The 15,979-nt window shown below is 38.3% G+C and overlaps 1 protein-coding gene across 1 annotated transcript in view; it reads left to right on the plus strand.

The window, feature by feature from the left end:
• Positions 1-15,979, plus strand: part of SLC49A4 (solute carrier family 49 member 4) — an 82,485-nt gene that overhangs the window by 54,032 nt on the left and 12,474 nt on the right. The window contains exon 8 of the mRNA XM_045903001.3: positions 9,364-9,546. Coding sequence (XP_045758957.2) covers positions 9,364-9,546 — 183 coding nt within the window. The remainder of the gene's footprint in view (positions 1-9,363; positions 9,547-15,979) is intronic.

Here is a 15,979-nt window from a genome sequence, read left to right on the forward strand (position 1 = left end):
GCGGCAACGTCAGGAGATCGCTGGAAAACGGAGACCCGCTCAGGCTGACGCAGTCGCCATTGTCGGCACGTCGCGACCTAGAGAGTGATCCTCTTAATAGGAATGAGAAAATTCAGAAGGGGATGATGAGCATGATTAAAAATATGCACTTTTTTTTTTTTTAAAGTAAGCTCCATGCCCAGCATGGAGCCCAGCGCGGGACTTGAACTCACAACGCTGAGATTAAGACCTGAGCTGAGATCAAGCGTCAGATGCTTAACTGACTGAGCCACCCAGGCGCCCCAAAGATATGCACACTTTTAAGGGAATTAGGGATTTTAAGGAAGGAAAGCTAAGTGACTTAATTATACTTTCCACCTTTATGAACCGGTCATCACTGTTACTCATGTTCATCACTGTCGGATCAAGAAGGAAAAAATAGAACGTGGATTAAAAGAAGAGAATGGATTTGTGAAAAATCTTAAATGTAAGAATCGTAAACTTGTTGATAGGGCCTATTGAGCAAGAGCATATAAAGTTTATCCACGGAGATTTTCAAGAAGAGGAACAAGTCTGTAAGCAGACTCTGTTTCTGGAAGGTAGGGGGCTTGACCAGGTGATTAGTCACTGTTCCATGATGTAACCGTGCATCGCCTTCTGCAGAACCATAAATAATTCCTTGGGAACTTAAAAGTTACTGATAAACCTGTACCTGTGATATCTGATAGCACAACCCATCTCAACTCTGGGCCCACTATTTCAAAGGATTATCAGTTGTGCTTCATTTCTGCAAGATACAACCCCTTGGCCTTCCAGCTCTAAGAGACTCTAAACATACCTGTCAGCCTTTATAGGACTAAAGTGAGCCAACAAAGAGGCTAAACAAGGGACACCCACAAAATAACATACAGAAAGAAAATCACCACCATTAATGAATATTGCAGCAAAATACACTCTATCCTCTTTTGGAGCTGCAGTTTCATGAGTACATGAAATATGCAGTAGCATACTTTAACCAGTGGCAGATCATAAAGGCCACAGCAACCATTTTTAGGGAGAAAATGTGAGGCCGAGAGAAGTACAGCTCAGCAGTACAGAAATGTTCTACCAGTGTGTGTGTACATACATATGTATGTATCCCGTATGTTCAACACTCCCAAAACCGATGGAAAAAACTGCTGTTAACAAACATTGTGAATGTTTACTGTTTCTCTTTTTACATGTGTCTGTTTCCTGAAGGAGTATTTTCACTTGCAATATCAAGTTTAACTTAGATTATAAAAATATTTTTAATAAAGGTCTAATCTAATAATTCCCAGTTAACTTTCCTAACTTCATCATAAAATAAAATTCAGTCAGCATGCATAATAATAAAATTTATCCAATAAAGTAATGTTAAAAACCAACTCTTTAGGGAAATTTCTTGATTCTAATACTTAAAACTTTTCATGATAAACATCTATCATACTATTTTATAATCCTTCTTATTTCTTATAATACTTCTTAATAAAACTGTAAATAAATTCTCTATTATTCTTATCTACCTAGAGGCCCCTATAAAATTTTTGTTTTTAGTATCTTAGTTAAGTTCTTTACCTAAATGTATTTGTCATTGATTTACTTGAATGAACTTTAGTTATCATCTGATATAACTTATTCAATAAATGAATCTCTTCCATTACAGTCCAGATATATGTCTCTCTGACTGCAACTGGAATACCACCTCAGAGAGGAAGCTGTTCCCTGTCCCATTGTTTGTCAGCTCTGGGTCCTGGGAAATTCTTCCTCCTATTGCGATGCGATAACTGATTTGGAGCAAACAGCTTACAGGGCAAGTCAGCTCCCTCCCCCTTCCACTGACACCCTCAAAACATTAGATCTGTCATGTCTGGCCTTCGCCTTAATCTAAGCATCCCTCGGTTCTCACAAGCTGTCCTCACCAGACATGGATTCCCAGCACTGACCAGCACAGTCAGCCTCTTCCTTTTTTTTTTAATTTTATTATGTTATGTTAGTCAACATACAATATATCATTAGTTTTTGTTGTGGTGATCCACGATCCATTGTTTTTGTATAACACCCAGTGCTCCATGCAGTACGTGCCCTCCTTAATACCCATCACCGGGCTAACCAATCCCACCCCCCCAACCCCTGTTTGTTTCTCAGAGTCCATAGTCTCTCATGGTTCATCTCTCCCTCCAATTCCCTGCCCCCCATTTTTCCCTTCCTTCTCCTAATGTCCTCCATGCTATTCCTTACGTTCCACAAATAAGTGAAACCATATGATAATTTACTTTCTCTGCTTGACTTATTTCACTTAGCATAATCTCCTCCAGTCCCATCCATGTTGATGTAAAAGTTGGGTATTCGTCCTTTCTGATGGCTGAGTAATATTCCATTGTATATATGGACCACATCTTCTTTATCCATTCATCTGTTGAAGGGCATCTCGGCTCTTTCCAGAGTTTGGCTATTGCGGACATTTCTGCTATGAACACTGGGGTGCATACGGCCCTTCTTTTCACTACATCTGTGTCTTTGGGGTAAATACCCAGGAGTGCAATTGCTGGGTCATAGGGTAGCTCTATTTTTAATTTTTTGAGGCACCTCCACACTGTTTTCCAAAGTGGCTGTACCCACTTGCATTCCCACCAACAGTGTCAGAGGGTTCCCCTTTCTCCACAACCTTTCCAACATTTGTTGTTTCTTTCCCTGTCCATTTTTGCCATTCTAACTGGTGTAAGGTGGTATCTCAGTGTGGTTTTGATTTGAATTTCCCTGATGGCTAATGATGATGAACATTTTTTCATGTGTCTGTTAGCCATTTGTATGTCTTCTTCAGAGAAGTGTCTTTTCATATCTTCCGCCCACTTTTTGACTTGATTATTTGTTTTTTGGGTGTTGAGTTTGAGAAGTTCTTTATAGATCTTGGATAGCAGCCCCTTATCTGTAGTGTCATTTGCAAATATTTTCTCCCATTCTGTGGGTTGCCTCTTTGTTTTGTTGACTGTTTCCTTTGCTGTGCAGAAGCTTTTTATCTTCATGAAGTCCCAAAAGTTCATTTTTGCCTTTGTTTCACTAGCTTTTGGAGATGTATCTTGAAAGAAGTTGCTGTGGCTGATGTCAAAGAGGTTACTGCCTATGTTCTCCTCTAGGATTTTGATGGATCCCTGTCTCACATTGAGGTCTTTCATCCACTTTGAGTTTATCTTTGTGAATGGTGTTAGAGAATGGTTGAGTTTCATTCTTCTGCATGTGGCTGTCCAATTTTCCCAGCACCGTTTATTGAAGAGACTGTCTTTTTTCCATTGCATGTTTTTTCCTGCTTTGTCAAAGATTATTTGACCATAGAGTTGAGGGTCCATATCTGGGCTCTCTGTTCTGTTCCATTGGTCTATATGTCTGTTTTTGTGCCAGTACCATGCTGTCTCGGTGATCACAGCTTTGTAATAGAGCTTGAAATCGGGCAACGTGATGCCCCCAGCTTTGTTTTTCTTTTTCAACATTTCCTTGGCGATTCGGGGTCTTTTCTGATTCCATACAAATTTTAGGATTGTTTGTTCCAGCACTTTGAAAAATGTCATTGGAATTTTGACCGGGATGGCATTGAAGGTATAGATTGCTCTGGGTAGCATAGACATTTTAACAATGTTTATTCTTCCGATCCATGAGCATGGAATATTTTTCCATCTTTTTGTGTCTTCTTCAATTTCTTTCATGAGTGTTCTGTAGTTCCTAGAGTATAGATCCTTTACGTCTTTGGTTAGGTTTATTCTGAGGTATCTTATGGTTTTTGGTGCTATTGTAAATGGGATTGTTTCTCTAATTTCTCTTTCTACAGTTGCGTTGTTAGTGTATAAGAAAGCAACTGATTTCTGTGCATTAATTTTGTATCCTGCCACATTACTGAATTGCTGTATGAGTTCTAATAATTTGGGGGTGGAGTCTTTTGGGTTTTCCACATTAAGTATCATGTCACCTGCGAAAAGAGAGAGTTTGACTTCTTCTTTGCCATTCTTTTTTTTTTTTTAAGCTTTTATTTATTTATTTGTCAGGGGGAGAGAGGAGAGCATGAGCAGGGGGAGCGACAGGCAGAGGGAGAGGGAGAAGCAGGCTCCCCGCTGAGCAAGGAGCCCGATGCAGGACTCCATCCCAGGACCCTGGGATGATGACCTGAGCTGAAGGCAGATGCTTAACCAACTGAGCCACCCAGGTGCCCCAAGTCAGCCTCTTTTAAACCTACCATAGCTTGTCAGGTTTTCCTGAAAACCTATTGCTATTAGAATTTAGCACACTTTTCCTGCTGTACTCAGCACCTAATGCTGGGGGCTATTGCTGCTTATGATTAGACACAGCTTTTTTTTTTTTCCCCCAAGAATGAAGTATAATTATCTTCTAGCACTGTGCATGTAGATGGCTGCTAAACCATAGATGTGGATCATGTTCCTTTAGATGAGGAGTGATTTGTCCTATTTACGGTTCCAGCATAGCAGCTTACGTATAATAGGTGCCTGATAAATGGTTTTGAAGAAAGGCTTATGTTTTCCCTATTATATACCTAAACACTAATTTTTGAACCCATTTTACATTTATCATGATTGAAGTTCATCGTCTTGTTTGTAACTTTTTGCTCCTCTATTTTTTATTTTGTCATCTGTCTTAATGTGGGATGACTTCTGGCTTTTGTGCTCAAGACAGATTTGGGAAGCATGCCTTTTGTGTCAATACCAATGAATAAAAGAAATACCAAGTCTTGTTATTTTTTTTTTTTCAATCTGACACAGTGGCTTGGTGGAAAACATGCTAGATTCTGTAAGCCTTAATTATATTATTTTTAGCAATGCTAATTTACATTGTTTCTATAAATAAGTCATTTTGACTTTCAGAACTTTGGTCACTTCATCTGTAAAATGCCTTACCTGCTTCAGAGAGTCAGTAGGATGATCAAATATGATAATATATTTGAAAGCAGTTTTTAAAATGTTTTAAAAATTATATAAATCCAAGGTTTGAAGTTGTTTTTGTTATTAATGATCTATTGAGAATCTCATTAAATGTTGAATGAAATAGTTCTTTTTTTTTTAAGATCTTATTTATTTGAGAGAGAGAGAGAGTGCGAGCACAAGCAGGGGAAGGGGCAGAGGGAGAAGCAGACTCCACACTGAGCAAAGAGACCAGTGCAGGGCTTGATCCCAGGACCCAGAGATCATGACCTGAGTGAGCCAAAGGCAGAGGCTTAACCCACTGAGCCACCCAGGTGCCCCTGAATGAGATAGTTCTTATTTGTAATTTTGCGATTTGTTTTATAACACCTAAGGTTTGAGTGTTTGGGTTAATAAAAATGTATTTTATACATAGTTTTATTTCCCTAAAGTTTATTAATTTGGTTTGTCATTGGGAGCAGGAGTGGGGGAAGTAGAACTTTCAGGGTTATGATCCATTTCATGTTCTTGAAATAACATCCATCGTAATTATATTTTGTGCTACACAGGACTTTGTTTTTTGCAATTTGAATTGTGGGCCTGTGAAATTTTATTAACTTGTTTGAAAAGACTCTGCATCAGCATTGTGTTTGTTCTGCTAAATTACCTTGACTTTTTAATTGAAAGGCAGTTTATTATAATTTTAGTATCAGCACTATAGAAAGTCATAGAAATATTTAACAGTCATGTAGTTTGAACCCTCTCTGATGAGGAGGGAAATTATCTTGTCTGCCTGACTTTTAATAGATGACATTCACCCACTGGATCTGCCAAACCAATGTATAAAGATATTGTATCAGCTTCTAAACTGAAAACTCAAATGGAAGTGAAATTCAAATTGGCCTCTACTTGATGTATGCATGTCCCAGAGCACTGGGGAGTATATGAAATCAGTCCTAACACAGCTACTTTTCCCCATTCTGATTATGATGATCCTAATTTAACCCTTTCCTATGTGAAAGATTTTGATTCTTTATGCAATAACAAGTGATTTCAGTACCCCCATCCAGTGTAAAACACCCTCTTGGTCATCATTTCTATATAATACAAGAAGCAAACCCCCAGGGTGAGCAAATTGAATGAATTGAATGAAAATACTTGCTTTTTGTTTACTAGCCTCTGAAGTTATTTCATCCATCTCAGCCCATTTATCCTACATGTAATAGGAATTCTTACAAAATGAAGTGGGAATATTTGTGTCAAGGATCCTGCACAGGGGTGGGTTACGTGGCTCCCGGCTGGGAAGTCTGTAGGTCAGGCCACACGGTGATAACCATTTCTGAATCCGTGAGCTAAAAACCTTGCATGAGGGGGAGTTGGATCAGCTGCTATTTCATTAGCTTACAATAAAACTCTCTTTGTTGTTAAATAGTTAGGATGTGTACTAAGTAAATAATTCAAATTCAATTAGTAGTTAAAAAGTATACGATGAAAAAGATGTGTACAAAGCAAATAATTCAAATTCAATTAGTAGTAAAAAGGTATACGATAAAAAATGTCTACCCTCCTATGGCCTCCAGCTTTTCTCTTTAGGGGTAACTCTGAATGTTTCTTGGGTATTTTCCCAGAGAATTCTATAAATTTACAAACGTGTGTGTGTGTGTGTCCCCGTGTGTCCGTCCTTTTTAAAAAGATAACACACTTTTCCACACCTTTTTCACTTACATATCTTAGATGTCATTAATATCACTACATACAGAGTTACTTCCATTTTTAATGGTTGCATAATACACCTTTGGATGTTTGATAAATTTTTAAACAACCAACCCCCCTATTGGTGGACATTTAGCTTATTTTTAATCTTTTCATACTACAAACAATATTGCAGTGAGTGTTCTCTATATTCTTGGACCTTAATAGCTATAGGATAAATACCTAGAAGTGGAATTGCTGGGTCAAAGAGTAAGTGCATTATTTATTTTGATAGGCATTTTCAAATGACCTATCAGAAGATCAACTATTTCCAGTTCCATCAACAATGTTTAATTTACAACAGAAATTTTGTCTTTCTAGTGATAAAGATTTCCTCGTCTCTTCCTAGAATTCAGATACCTAGGAAACCAAAATCAGAAGATTTTTAATAAGCATGAAGCCAAGGGAGTGGAATGGTCTTAAGGGGTTTTCAGACAGGGCCGCCTGCCTCACCAGGCTCTACTTTTCTGAGACATCCTGTGCCCATCTCTCTCCCTCTCTCTCTCTCCCCCGGTAACATGCGTGATTAAAAATCAATAAAACCAAAGCTCTCCTTTCAAGACTTCGTACTGATAGTCCCCTTTCTGTATGTCCTCATCATTATATTATCATTCTTTCTTTTACAACATGCAATTATTCTGTTATATACAGATTGTGGTAATTTTTCAGTTATTTTAACTTGCCTGATTACAAATTACAGGTGAGGGTTTATCTCTTTCAGAAATAAAAATGTCGAAAGGATTCTTTCCAAACGTGTTTCCTAAAAACAGCTCATTCTATTAGTGGTTTGTGAATCCTTAGAAGTAGCATTTCCTGATTCTTAAGAGTTTGATTTTTCCTGTCATTTATTTCAATATTTTCATATTTCAAACTCCTAGACTCATTCGTGTTTGGGTCAATAGCCAACTCTGCTCTGATTACCACTGACTGACTGATAAATTATTATAAAGTGTTTTGTAGGTAGAATATGCTATAAAAGTGACATTCCATCCCTACATTTCCTAATGTGCCACTGAGTCACGTGTAAAGGGGAACGTGTTGATTGATTTACGTGATCTGTGTCTGGCAAATACATAGTGAGCATGAGGGGCTATGTTTTTAAGAATCTTGAAAATTACTTCATATTTTAAGTGGTATTTATTTATTTATTTATTTATTAAAGATTTTATTTATTTATTTGAGAGAGAGAGAATAAGAGACAGAGAGCATGAGAGGGAGGAGGGTCAGAGGGAGAAGCAGACTCCCTGCCGAGCAGGGAGCCGGATGCGGGACTCGATCTTGGGACTCCAGGATCATGACCTGAGCCGAAGGCAGTCGCTTAACCAACTGAGCCACCCAGGCGCCCTTAAGTGGTATTTATTTTAACTATGACATGCTTCCCATTTAATTCTGTGAATAGGTTGGTCACTGCTTTAGCCCGCAGTCTGTTCTTTATTCGCTGTCATCCTTTTGTTCTCTCTCTTGTGTATCTTCTAGTCCAAGAAAGTCAGTATAATCACCAGCCATTTGTGTTATAGAATTACTAAATATTTTATAATCCTGAAAGGCTAGTGTAATTGGAGGAAGAAACGGGAGTTGAGGTTACTGTACAGAAACTCTTTTCCTTAACAGATACTTTTATTTAAAATATTTTCCCAGAAAAAATAAAAAATAAATAAAATATTTTCCTGGGAGTTCCCCTCTACTTGCTAGATGAGATGCTGCCCAGTTCATGAATCATTTAATAAAGCCAATTAGACCTTCAGAATTTTTAAAAACAAAAAATAAATACTTTCCCAATAACCTTAGGCTTAGAATAAATTCTACTCATTATTATCTGTGGGTATGATATACTTACTAGTCTATATGGGATGTGTTTTAAGTTTCTGTAGGATATCATTTTTTTCCCTCATTGGTTCTTTTTTCACCTTCAAATTTAAAGTAATGAAGGTTTGTATGCAGAAAGTAGCTGTGAAATAGCTATTTGGAGTGGGGTGCATTTCCCTAAACATTCTTCTAAGAATAAGAATAACGTCCTTATTCAAAGATTCTGCTATGGAATCAGGTTAATGGGTTTCTTATTGCTAAGCTGGGATCCTAACCACTATTTATTATACATCTCTGGGTGAAATTTTTTTGTGTTCTAAGAAAGTTACATATTTTTTAAAAAACTGTTGACATAAAACTCATTCCAAAATTGAAGACTAATTCAAGTGTTTCTCCAGGAATTACATACTGGATATTTTTATTTTGTACTTGAGGGCAATTGCTAACTAGTCCCTTTAAGTATGTAATTTTCAGTAACACTTAATGTTTCTTACATTTATTCTTAGATTTTAAGTTCTGTTTAAAATTGTAGAATGAGTTTAGATTTCAAATTAAGTTGCTATATTTTATCTAAACATCTGTCAGCCAGGAGTGTGACTAAGGGAGAAGAATCCTTTTAATTATTATTATAGTGGTAAAATTGTTTCTGTGCTTTGGAATAATCCATACCAAAAAGACAAAGCAAATAAACTGGTAATCATCCAGCAACAAAACCTTCTATCTATTCCACAAAACCTGAGCAAAGAGCTGACAGATAGTGATACTTTATCAAACTTTATCAGCTACCATTGAAAAGATATAAATTCCAGAGTTGATACTTACTGAAAGAGAATACCCAGAAGATCTCTCTGATAGGACTCACTGCTGCTACCATGAAACTAAAATGTTTGTGTTTTTATTTTAGTGACATTGTATGCCTCCTGCATTCTCCTGGGAGTGTTCTTGAATAGCAGTATACCTATATTTTTTGAGCTTTTTGTGGAAACTGTCTACCCAGTTCCAGAAGGAATTACATGTGGAGTTGTCACTTTTTTAAGTAATATGTTCATGGGAGTACTTTTATTTTTTCTCACATTTTATCACACAGGTAAGAAATTTGACTTTTTATTTCCTATCTAAATGTGTTACCAAAGAGGTTTGGGGCACTGGTGTATAGGGAATTTATATGGAGAATTCTCACCAAAGCAAATAACTTTATTTGAGCTTTCATGTGCCAGTAAAAAAAAAAAAAATCCTCAGTTGTTTTTCTTGAAATGCATCCTAAGCCTGATCTAGTGCACGCTCACTCCCCAGAGTTTCTGATTTCATGAACCTGGACTGGGGCCCTGCATTTGTATTTTTAAAAGCCCCTCAGGTGATTCTAATATGCAGTTTCTTTGAGAACCACTGGTATATTGCTTTTTAAAAGGTACTTAGAATCTACTGTCTTAACATAAGATATAAATTAATGCCTGGGGTATATTTGTAGTCACCCAAGGAGTGTGTAGAATGTATAGAACAGCTCTATCCAATGGAACTTTTTATGATGATAGTGATGCTCTTTGTACCGTCCAATACAGTTCCACTAGCCACATGAAACTAGTGCAGGTAAGGAATTGGATTTCTTTAATTTCATTTTAATTAATTTAAGTTTAAATAGCTGCATGTGGCTAGTGGCTAGTGAATTTGTTAGCACAGGGAAAGAGTGAAAAGAAGGTTGAAGTGAGAACCCAGGAGTACACCTTGGAAGAAAAGGGAGACCCTTACAAGAGAGAGAGGGATGGGGTCCTGAACTCAGCTGGAGGAGTTAGGCTTGGACAAAAGGAGTTAGGAGAGGAGGCAGCGTGCGTGGGCACAGGGGCAGACACGTTTCCTGGGGAGATCATTGAAGGAACTCTTTGATGGCACCAGCTTCTGCTTATAAGCCAATCTGTTAAGAACTGGTGGGAAGATAGTGGAGGAAGGGCTTACAGAGAGAATGAAGCGTTAAAATAACCTTTGAGGGGTGGGAGGAGACACTATGGGAACAGCTGGAAAGGTTGCTAGGCATGTTGAAGGCAGGCCTGTCTGATGCTGGGGTCCATGGGTTTGTAGTGATTCCGTTTTGCATAGTTGTTTGGTTATCTCTGATATCCTTTCTTCTCCTGTCTAAAATCTTTCTTACTGTTTCAGAAAATTTGAGTATAATTTTCTGGTATTCTTTTTTTCATGTTAAAATATAAGGACTTATACTTGTGATTCTTGAATGTAGAACTTTTATTAATTTCTACTAGGCTTAGATCCTATTTTATTTCCTCATCTTAATCTATTACTAACCCTTTTCCCTCATTGCTATTCTCTTAACTGCTCATCAAATACCAGTAAATTTGGATAATTTGTACATGGAAGAATCTAATTTGTAAGATTCAAGTGTAAGAAATGCTCCCAAATGTGGCAATCCAAGAGTCCTAATTGTTTATAGGAAACTTTCCAACAGGCTTAGAATTGAAATAATAGCCATGATAACCGGCTTGACTGGAAAATAAATTTTTGACTTTTCAAAGCTGATGGAACAGTCTGGCCTGGGTTTTGGACAACTTTTGGTATAGCATTTTCACCTAACAGCAGAAAGCATCTGAATGATATATTAACTTAATATATCATCTGTAATTAACAACAGATTATTTCCATCAATCAGTAATGCAGGTAAAGTAGGTTTTAACGTTCCTAAACTTGATCTAAGTTGAGTTTCTCATTTGGAGGAGAGAGATTAATGAAGGCAGCCCACTGTTTACAGTCCCCCTGGAAACGTGTTTCCATCAGAGAAAATGCCATCAGGAGGTGTTGGAATAAGGCCTTTGCTTCCAATGTGTTTTCTAAAACAGAACAAACTATTCTAAATAAAATAAACAATTACTAATTACTACACATCAGCTTTCATCCACTTCAGTATATCACAGTTGAAATTAAGAGGCTCGATGCCTCTCTCTTGCATGATAAAGTGTGAGGGATGGCTGTGTTGCCCCTTCAGGTGATAGAAACAATTTTCCAGCTCATGGGCACAGCTTTGCTAAGTGGTCCCTGCAGCCTGGCTAGAGTGTGGTTTTTTCTGTCTGCTGGAAATAGAGTTTTGTCCTCCCAGTATATAAAAACAGTAGATGCCAAATAATGTTATTCCCTGATAAACCTCTTGCATGTGGTCTCTAAAGTATAGCATATATTTATTAATCTGTTTAAGGCAAAGAATACCCCTCCACTGTGTGAGTATGGAAGAGCCCAGCGTACTCCTTACCATTTTGCTTGGCCGGTAGAGTGTGTCCCTCCGCGAGTCCACCCTCAGCTTTCGATCTGTTCAACAGAGATGAGTCTAGTGCGAGTGAGCATCAGTAGGTGCTCACCACCACCACCCCCATTTTGCAGATCCTAGTGACCAGATACAAGCAGATATTTTTGTTTCTCTGGCATAGGTAGCAGAACAAACACTTAGCAGTATTTCTGCTAATTCCTATCTCACTGATATAATCAAGGATCTATCTAGCTGGGGGAAAAAAGCTTCCTTCTTTTTGGTTGGTTTCTGATCACATGTTTGTATACATATCTGTGTCAATGTTAAAGGCTTATGCCTCATCTCCATGATTATTGTGGAAAATGAGACGTTAATAGTTAATTTTAATCCAGCAAGATGACTTTCAGGAAAAAAAAAAATCTCAGTACATTTTGACATTGGAGAAAGTTAATCAGAAGGTATGTGTGAAAGAGCCTAGGCCAGGTCAGTCACTGGCACCCACCAGATGTTTGTCATATTTCCTTCTAGATAATTCACTGCTTGCTAGTAGGAATTTAAATATCTAGGCTTCCATTTTAAAGGAATGCTTTTACCTGTTTATGTGTGAGTGTGTGTAATAAATGCACACAGATATGCCCACATCTCCCTAAGGCCAACATCACTAGAACGATGGATGACAACCTTGTTGAGGCTCTTTCACATAGGATTAGCCAATCTTGCCCCAAAAATCCTTCTGCAGAAGCCTACACACCTTGTAACTGAGGTTCGAGGATATATACGCGACAAATCTAAAAATTTTGCGGAGTTATTTCCTAAAAATAACTTTGAGTTCCACAGCCTACTACCCTAAACATTTCTTGGGATGAAGGAATTCCCTTCCATTACAGCCAGCATTCAAACGCCATAATTCCATCATGTTAAAACTTGAAAAACTCACCCAGAAGTTAGTTAGGTATCAGGATTCAGTTCTGTCAGCTACATGATTGGAAGGCCTGGTTTTTAATCATCACGAAGATCTGTGGTTTCGTAAGGTCACTCCTCAAAGAAGTACTAAACTTCCTGACTAGAGTTTATTTCCCCACAATGTGACTGTGTCAGAGATAATTTTTCAGGACTGTACAGACTAACCCCCAAATGACCCCATCAGAATGGCTTGCCTAGCAAGAAAGCCTCTGCTGGTGGTTGGCTTGCAGATTATGGCTGTTACCGTCGTGGATGGTGGGCATCACACGAGCTTCGATGCCAGGTGCCATTGGCTTTTTGGAGCTCAGGGTCACAGGGTCTCCCACATCCTGTTCTCTCTCTGTTTGGGGTACTTGGAAAGTGTGAGAAGTTTCTTAGAGTTTTTCTGTCTTGGGTTTTTCAAGGTCACTTTAAAACACACACACACACACACTGTTACTTGCTCCCTAATACAGGCATATTTGTAAAACTGAGTTGCTTCCAATAATGTTTGCTTGGAGAATCTCTTGAGTTATTGCAGACAATACAGTGACACTTTATCCTAATAACTTCACATATAAAATCAATGGGAGGGTGCTGTTAATGTTCTTTATATGCTCTGAAATATATTCTAATGTTCTTTTTTTTGTTTGGAACTTATTCTGAAGTTTGTATTGTTTGCTGTTTTTTTGTTCTAGAAGCTTTGCAGCAGGTTTTGGCTAAATGCGCTAAAGGTTTTTACCTCAGGCCTTTCATTTTGAAGTAGCTGACCATGAATTTGAGGTTGCGTTGTGGCTCAGAAGATTCAGGGGCTTGGCTGAAGAGTGAGGCATTGACTGTTGGTTACCAGAACAGGTTCACCAGATGTGGACTAGTAAGGAGTAATTTTATATGTAGGGAGTAATTACACATGTTACAGTCAGATCTATTGGGTAGTTAATGCGAGTGAAAGGAGCAGGGCATTACACCATGAAATCATGAGCTCACGTGGCTCCTCTTGAATGAAAATGGAGACAGTTTTGTTAAATCATTATAATTCTGCTTAAATCCCCAAAGAAGGTAGGAGGTTGGTTCTGGAGGGTAGCATCTGGGACCAGACAAGTACTTCAAGGTGGTAAAAACTGAAAGCATGGCATCATTAAAGGGAAAGATGTGAAAAGTATAATAGTGCTTCTGGAAGAAAAAGGTGAGAGGATGAGCGAAATCCTAATTAGTTCAGTCCCAAAAGAGCATCACCATTTGGTGCAGAGTCCACTTCACCAAGTAAAATGTAGGTACCTGTCCAAACTGTAAAATTAGCAAAGACTACTCCAGATGTAGTGTATATATAATAAATGACAGAGAACCAGCAGAAATATAGAAAGAGGCAGATTTAAAGTATGGATTTGTATTTTCTCTAGTGAAAGGAAAAAAAAAAAAAGGAATACTAGAAAACTGTGCTCACTTTAAAAAGGTATAATGGTTGGGGCACCTGGGTGGCTCAGTCGGTTAAGCATATGCTTTCGGCTCAGGTCATGATCTCGGGGTCCTGGGATCAAGCCCTGAGTTGGACTCCCTGCTCAGCAGGGAGCCTGCTTCTCCCTCTCCCTCTGTTCCTCCCCACTGTTCATACTCTCTCTCTCTCTCAAATAAATAAATAAAATATTTTTTTTAAAAAAAAGGTATAACGGTTAAGAATAAGAAAGTTTCAATGAATCAGGACCTTGTTGGTTCAATTATGTCATATGACAGCAGGCTCAGAAAGGACAGCAGGTGACTTTGCTACTGCAAAGTCATATTAAACGTTTAAGCAAACCATTTCCTGCTTATTAGAGCACCTAAGCTGTGGATGATGTGAATGGTTTGCAGTGGGGAAATGTAGAGATGCATATCTTTTTGCCTTCTGAAAAGCCCAATAATTTCAAAGAACACTTGTAGTTGGTTGAGCCAAGTGAACTTAACTAAAAGGTGGATTTGACTTCTCAGAGGTGAGCACAATAGTAAAAACCAGGCTGTAAACCATAACACTAAAGAACAATTATGAGGCATTTTTATAGATTTCATCTGAACCCAGGGAGAAGGAATAATTTTACAACTCTGATGAAATAAAAGGTCTGCTTTGGCAATGTTTGATAAATTTCTAGGTTTCAGGGGAGCAAGGACAAGTTGGGTGTTGCTACATGAGTGTTACTCTAGCCCCCCCAAAAATACGATCTCTGTAAGATTTGGGAAGTGTCCTTGTTGTAGAGCACTTTGTCAAAACATACTTTTTTTTAGCTATTGCTTAAAATTTGACCTTAAAGTCAAAATACTCACTTTTAATACAAACAGTATGCTGTTCTATTTTACTGCTTTTTCTCTCCTTTTTTTTTTTTTTACTGCTTCTTTTTGCCTGTTAAAATTATCATCTGAAATCCAGAAGCTGTATGGTTAATATAAAAGCTGACAATTCTGGTGTGTCATTTCAGGGATTATCGGAATGAAGGCAAGATTCCAGGGGTCACAGCCTTTCTGGGTATTTAGATTATAGTCAGTCCAAGTAAAGCACAGAAAACAGCTTTGCATAGAAATACCACTGAAATATGTCTTTGTTATATGCTATAGAATAGCATGTCTGACTTTTAAAATGTAAAAATTGAGATGCAGGGAGGCTGCTTTTGTAAGCATATTACAAAAAAAAGGTATTTCAGCACCTTTTCTTACCACTTGGTTTTCTGATTTCCATTTCTGAGCATAAATTGCTCTTTTAGCCATATGAATTATGGATTGAACTAAAACAGCAGTGTAGAAATGTTTAGGATGATTTTTGAAGATTAAGCCAGTATTAGTATTCTCTAGAAGTACAAAAGAAAAATATAAACCTATAGCAGTGCCCAAAGGAAAGAAAATGTACCAGGGAGCTTTTCCCCCTCATTTGTTTTTGTTTGTGTTTAAGATTTTATTTGTTCATTTGAGAGAGAGCACAAGTGGGGCCGGGGTGGCAGGGTGGGCAAAGGGAGAAGCAGACTCCCCGCTGAGCAGGGAGCCCACCACAGGGTCTCAAACCTAGGACCCTGAGATCATGACCTGAGCCGAAGGCAGACGCTTAACCCTGAGCCAGCCAGGCACCCCTGTTGTTTTGTTTGTTTAATTGAAATTGCTAAATGGATATTAAACTAGGGAATACAACCTCTTCATGCCAAGAAGCTGCTCACTTGTGCACCCAGAGCCTCAGGATTACCTGGCAAGGAGGGCTGGGTAGAAGGAGGCAGAACAGAGGCACAGCTCAAGGACCACTGGAGCTGGAGGAGGCCGCGGCAGGCAGCCACAGTGAGCTGGGATATCTTGGTAGCACGAGGCTGGGATTGGCCTGTGG

Source organism: Mirounga angustirostris, unplaced genomic scaffold (genome assembly GCF_029215605.1).
Source record: "Mirounga angustirostris isolate CCGP_5_RB_7025 unplaced genomic scaffold, mMirAng1.0.hap1 SCAF_1, whole genome shotgun sequence".
In the NCBI taxonomy this organism is placed as follows: Eukaryota; Metazoa; Chordata; class Mammalia; order Carnivora; family Phocidae; genus Mirounga; species Mirounga angustirostris.